The 6927-nt window shown below is 46.8% G+C and overlaps 1 protein-coding gene across 1 annotated transcript; it reads right to left on the bottom strand.

Moving 5' to 3' along the window:
• Window positions 1-860: 860 nt before the first annotated feature.
• On the bottom strand, window positions 861-5909 carry LOC119286760. Its single transcript, XM_037566206.1, has 2 exons — window positions 5484-5909; window positions 861-1532 (listed from the first exon to the last, which is right to left on the bottom strand). Exons 1-2 carry the CDS (start codon window positions 5707-5709, stop codon window positions 1195-1197), a joined length of 564 nt encoding a protein of 187 aa, XP_037422103.1. The 5' UTR covers window positions 5710-5909; the 3' UTR covers window positions 861-1194.
• Between the last annotated feature and the right edge of the window lie 1018 nt (window positions 5910-6927).

Consider the following 6927-nt stretch of genomic DNA (forward strand, 5'->3'; position numbering starts at 1 on the left):
AGAGACCATCAGGAAGCAGGTTTTGCCTTCTACAACAAGGCCTCAGGTTTGGCCTTCTTGTTTATGTGTGTTGTACATTCGATTTTCCGTCAGGCTGATGCCCTCCGTTTCAATTTAAACTGTCAAAACGTCTTATATTTAGAAAGAGAGGGAGTGTTACCCTAATTCAATCCCTGGAGGGAACTTAATTGTTTGTCTATTTGATGATTTCGGTCACGGCTGAACACCACATTAGTTAGAAACTGCTACAGAAGAGAAGACAGAGATCGCTATGTTTGGCCGTAATATCCCAGATGTGTTTAGCCTGCACTGCTAGAACCCATGGCTACTGTAGCTTCACTGTCCAGCAATACCATCATACTAACTCACAAAAGAACAATCTTCACTATCCAATATTTCCTTCCAAATTTTGATTCTTTGTCTGAAGGTAGCTTTAGAAATATGCTGATTCAACGAAATAGTTTGTGCAGAGAATATACTACTCCGTATTTTACTACACTTTGCTAAGTACAGAGAAGATGATTTTGCTACGCTTCCGCATGTTCAGAGAAGATGAATTTGCTATTTGCCACAATTTCATTGTGTTATTTACATAGGCAACCCGTGCGTAAATAATGAGTTAATATGTGCTCATGCATAAACTGTCAATCAATGCAATGCAATGCAATTCTAGTTGTGAGAGGACTTGGCCTAGCCCTAGTTGCTTTTGCATGCGCTTAAATGATGTTGTCCGGAGATGTACACATATTGTTGCCGAAATTTCTTGGTGTGACAAGTTGTAATCTGCTAGCAATTTTCTGAATTGCTTTGCAAACTCTGCTCCTGGTACTGAGATCTTGTTTCGGGTGTGATCCTCATACTTCATAAAATCTTACCAAACAAAGCCTCGGCTCAGCATATCTCAGTAGATACACACGTCACCATACAACATCTCATCTTGCATGTCTCAACATGAGAAGATGCTATTAAATACTTACATCATCGCAGTTGTATATACACAAACTTGCTCTGGTCTGGTCAACATGTCTCGGGAGAGAATAGCCATACCAGAGTGAGGAGACTGTCTATCAAACACACCTATAATCTACAACATGTATGTGTTTCATCAATGCTATACGCCATACGGGAGGCGAAAGCAGCAGTGCAGCACCTCCAGTTGATCTTTACATTCTCTTGAAGGACCGAACTAATCGTTCATCTCCTATCACTCGTGTCTTCTTCCTGCACGCACTTGCCGGACGGTGTGCCGCCGTGCTGCAGCCGTATCACCCCTGTTGTGTAGGTGCGGACGCCGCCGTCCGATGAAGATAGCCGGAGGCCGTGAGAGGAGCCGCGACCGCCCCCGACGCGGCACGCGGAGTCCGGCGGAAGCTCCAGCACCTTGACTGAGCATGCAGTCTCTAGGCTCGGTGTAGCGTGGAGCCGGGACGGGAGCTCTATGGAGAAATTGCCGTACTCATTTGTTGTTGCAAACGCAGAGTTAGCCATCGTGTTGGGACCTTCGGTTGTGCAGGTTACTGCCACCTTACTACCTGCTTGGGCCAAAGAAAAAGAAACACAGAGTATGAGGATATTTTTCTTCAGTGCGTAGTTCTACTGCATTACCTTACATAAGAGGGTAGTGAAAAACTCATTACAGCCTTGTGAAAATTGAAAAAAAAATTCAGCAAATACTACTACCTCTATCCAGATTTGTAAGGTGGACACGAGTTTTCAGGTCGTCAATTTAACTAGCGGAACATGTGTTATATGCTACTAAAAATATACTCCCTCCGATCCTGTTACCACGTATATAAGATTTGTTTGATGTCAAACTTCGTAAAATTTGACCAATTTTGTAGAAGAAATATTAACATTCACAATACAAAAGCAATATCATTAGATGCGACATGAATTTAATTTTTCATATTTTTTAAACTTTAGTATTATAGATCTTGATTTTTTTCCGTATAAATATGGTCAAACTTTACGAAGTTTGACTTCAGTCAATTCTTATATACAAAGTAAAAATGACTAGAGTGATTGTGTTCGTCACCAAATAAATTTTCTAAACATATGCTACCGTACATGCTACAACGACTCAGGGGGGGTATTGATCCTCAAAGCATATGCATATATTTAAATATTGACGCAGAAAGATAAACTGGCTGAAACAAAAAAAATATTTTTTATGCATATTTTAAATATTGACGCAGAAAGCTAAACTGGCTGAAACAAAAAATAATATTTTTTGACCACGGCACACCATACGGAATAGCTGGCTTATTCCACGCCTCCTTAGTGAGAATCCCAGATATATTCGATCCACGCAGGAGTCGAACTCTGGTCGCCGGGAGAACCACTGTGATCCCAGCCATTGGGCTACTGCCCCGTTCTCAACTGGCTAAAACAAATTCGACTTAAGTTTTTTCTTAGAAGTAATTCGAGTTAAGTTTTTTTTTGAGACACAATTTGAATGTTAATATTTCTTCTACAAAAGTCACGGCCCCCTAAAACAACCTGGGCATACCGAGCCACGGCCCAGCGGCCGCACGCAGGCCACGTTTAGCATTCTATACGGTCTAATAAGCAGGCCCAGGCCTAGTGGGATCCTGCCGCTGGCCATGGTCTAGTCAAGATTTTTTTTAGGTATAGTCTTCAAGATCTTTGTATAGGAAAGAAATAGTACAATGGTAAAGATAACCACCATGTGGTTATATGGTTAGAAGGGTAGTTGTGGTAGTGCGATTGTTTTCATGAGATTTCCTAATGCCCTACATGTCTAGCACAAAATGATGCATGTGTTCGGTAGTGGAAACATTCGCGAGAAAGTGGCCATCAAGGATCTGGACATCGACGGGTTTTGGTCTTCCTCTCGGAGATCTCAGCTTTTGGTGGCGCTACTGGATATCTAGATCGGAATTGATCCAATCGGACGCGCCCTCATCTTCGGCTAGAGAGGCTTCATGAGGGCGTGGCGTGAAGCTTCACCATCTTGCTGGTGCCATGGGACATGTCTAAGTATAGATTTTCACGGCGTTGACAGAGGTGAAGAAAGTCATGGTGGCTGCGATTGGAGACTTGTAATGACGAAGATGATTTTTGGTTGCGTTGAAGAATGGTGGCACAGGTTTTTTCTGTGTGTCGGGTGTTGAGTACTTGCAGTTGCGGCTTTGGCAGGAGGGGGCGACAACACAGGTGGAAAGCATTTTGGGTGGTGCTCTCGAGTACCGAGCCGCGATTTCCAGGGATGAAATCCAAGGTATGGCCTTCATTGGTTGTACCTGGCAATGGCGTTGCTGAAGACATTGTTTGGGGACCTCGGTCTTTCTTCAGGGTGAAAACTCAAGATCCTTTATCGGGCAACGACAACGCTTCTGCATTGTTTCTTTTTTGGAGGCGTTGTTTTTGGAGGACCTGTTTTGCGGTCCGAGTGTTGTCTTTGCTGGTGGTTAGAGTGTTGTGTTGCAAGTGTTTCGTCACTACGATGGGGTCTTTGTTTTTATATTTCTCTCCTTTTATTTTGCTTTTGATTGTGTGCATCCTGAATGTATTTCAATATCTTGTTGGTGCGGACGTTGGGTGTAATTGATATCTTCGTGATATTAATACATCCCTCTTAAAAAAACTGTGCAAGATGATCAAAGGCATCTGAATCTCAGCAAATAGTTCCCGCAAAAAAAAAAAGAATCTTAGCAAATAATACACGGCCACTCCGCAAAATACAAACCACCGAAAATGAAGGTGGCAAACATATAATGACGCTGGCACCTTGCATTGCAAGCGCACTCTTGAGACGATGTAATGGGTGAATAATCAAGGTGCTGGGTGGTGATAGCAAAGCACGTCTCCAGTCTCCACGACGACGTGACCCCGGGCGCCCCGAAACCCCATGTCGGATGCCCTTGTTCCCGAGCACCTAAAGCGGCTTTGGAGAATCAATCCCTTTTAGCCCGTGCTGATAGCAAATGCGGTTTGCCACGCGTGGTGTTGTGTTCCTTGACCAAACATATCTGCTCTGCCATACCAAATCAGCTACTACTACTAGTATTATCTGCCCATGACGCTAGTGGGTTATCGTGTGCTTCCTCTTGGCTACTACGAGGTGCTAATGGGGTTGACTCGAGATAAAAATAAGTGGGGAATTAGGCCAACAAAACATGGCCGCGAGCGTGACCTCTTGAGATAAAGTTTCTTCTCTCTGGTAGAGGGAGAAGATGGAGTGCCAAATTGGCATAACGCAAGCCTGCAACTCCGGTACAGCAAAGTGCTCTGTCTAGGCGATAAACCCCACATGACCAGAATTTGTTCCGAAGCAGCTCCGGTACAGCAAAATGCTCTGCTTTTTTGCTTTGAACGTAAGCACTCCGTTTGGCAGAGAGGAGAGGAGGATGCTGCTCTGGCAAATTAAAGATGGTCGTCGTACATGAACTAACACAACGAGTACGCTTCTCGCCGCACATTGTACCGAAGCCGTTAAACCCAAACTTTGCTAACAGCAACATGGCACCGAACGGAACGCTGGCCGGCCTATCTACTTAGGCTGTGTAGGCCTGTAGTTGCGTTTCTAGCTAGGACTTGAACTTGTGAACTGCTTTCAACTGCGACCTGTACATGTGTGTGTTATCGACACGCATGACATCGACCTTCTGCCAACCTAAATCTCGACAGTACCTCGATGATTCCTCCGAGCACCGAGCTGCGCAATCTGGAGGTTAGGGGAGGAGGTTACAACGTCGCCCTGGCTACTCTACTTGCTCTGTCGCTTCGCTTCTTTTCTTTCCATTCTTCTCTCTCGGAAGGTCTTAATCGGCCGGCCAGCGACCGCGGCGACAGGGATCGTTCGTCTCTAAACAATTTCAATCATCTGTTTGGACGCAGGATCTTTTAGAATTCCTATTAAATATTTATGTGGAAAATTTAGAGATGGCACACTTGGCTGTCTGTGATCTCTGATGCTTCCGTTGGCATTTTAAACTGTTTACGGGACAGGACAGTGGGGCTTCCATCCAAATCCAAAAGTTTGTATACTTCTATTATTCAATCGCATGGCAACCGCTAGGCACATCCAACGGCCCAACTACTACAGTTTTTAGGCCTCCGGCCGGCCGATTGACGTGTTGAAATGTGCGAAATGATTAATAATCATGCATTGTTACGTGTTGAAATCGCAAGAGGAAGATGCTGGAAGAAGTGGTAACTATCAATGTGTCACGACGACAGCTTTTCTCCTAATCCTTGGCCTTGGCAGAATTTTCTTGTTACGCAACACGTCAAGCAGTCACCAGATACAATCCTTTGACGTAAATATTGGCAAACCATTTGATATTGACCACGCAGACCTGAGTATAGTAACTAGCGATATGACCGACGAACGGGCTGTTTGAGTCTCATTCTTAGACACACAAGAAAGAGTGCGCATGGAACGAGCGGGAACAAAGAAGACGGCGAAGAGAAAGAAGAATCTTCCAGACTGAGTCGGTTACGAGCGAGCTACTACTAACCTGGCAGGTCGAAGGTGAGCAGGTCAGAGCCCGGCCGGAGGCAGAGCTGGCACGCGACCTGCCCGGACACCAGCACCGTCGAGACCGGCTCCTCGCCGTACCCGGCAATGCGCGCCAGCTCCGCCTGCGAGAAGTAGAGCTCCATGGGCGCTGCCGCGGCCGCCGCCGTGGCGAACAGCAGGAAGAGGAGGAGCAACGACGAGGCAGCCTCCGGTAGCAGCACCATGTCGGGCTATCGCGGCGGTCGAGATCCTTTGCTCCGCCGAGCTTGCCGTGGGTTTCGGCCGAACGATCGATGTGGTGGGGAGGAGAAGGAAGGGAGGGAAGACGACGTGGGTGCGCTTGGCCGGCTTGGGGGATGTTGGTTGGGTTGATCGGTTCGTCCGTCAACGACTATCGGAAGCGATGGTGTCATCTCGGTGTGGTGTGTTGTGGCCTGCATGTATATACGCGCGTCTCCGTGTGCGCGTGTTGGATTGGATGGGCCAGGCGACGAGTCCAGGCAGGTGGCCGGAGTGGTTCGGGTGTCGTCTGGTGGTTCGGGTGTACGTGTTGGCGACAACATAGATGTCCGACCATGGATTTGCTTTGCTCTATGGGGCTGCTCACCTGTTGTATTGGTTATCTTTTTTTACGGCTTAGATATGCTTGGCATGATTGTCGATCGTACGCGGCGGTCAACTATTGTGGTGATTCAACGGATTTAATTTTGCAGGTGTTTCAGTGGTTGGATTTCTCGATGCTGTCCATTGTCGGCAATTCAATGATGATAAATTCAGTCACGGCTCCGGCAAGGATTTTAGGGCATATAGCCGTTAGTCATAGTTGACGGTCTTACGGGTGTCTCATCTTGTCGGTTACCGGCCCAAGGTCCCCTGGGTCGATTCCGCCCTGTGCTATCATGCCGGCCCATGGACCCTCTAGGCTACAGAGTCCCTTGTTTCAAGCGTCAAGGCTTTCAGAGTCTTCTTGTTGTTCGCCATGAGCCGTCCGAAGTGTTACAGGACGGAACCGGCAAAGGGGTTCTCTTCCGTCCCACCTGGCCGCGAGTCGACATGGTGGGATGTTCCTTAACCGCGACACCGTTAGTAGCCCATGAACAGGTCTTCAAGCTTGGTTGCACCTCGGGCCATCCAAGCTACACGTCGCCCTCGGTCACTAGGTTTGACCGGGTCCACGAACCATTCCCCTAACAGTGTCTTCATTGAGCCGACCTCCATCCGTGAAGATGCATTCGAAGTGGCACGAACCACCTCAGATTTGAATTTGTTGATCAAGATTGCCACCCTCCGCAAAAAATAGTTTTCCCGCCAAGCCGGCTTATGCGAGCCGTTTTTTGCGGGCTTTTTTTTGATTGGTGCAATTATTCCCTGTCGAGATATATAGCCATTAATATTGTCCCAAAATCCCATATGCACCCAGAGCTTAGCCAAAGTACTTAGCA

This window comes from Triticum dicoccoides, chromosome 4A, assembly GCF_002162155.2.
Source record: "Triticum dicoccoides isolate Atlit2015 ecotype Zavitan chromosome 4A, WEW_v2.0, whole genome shotgun sequence".
Lineage (NCBI taxonomy): Eukaryota > Viridiplantae > Streptophyta > Magnoliopsida > Poales > Poaceae > Triticum > Triticum dicoccoides.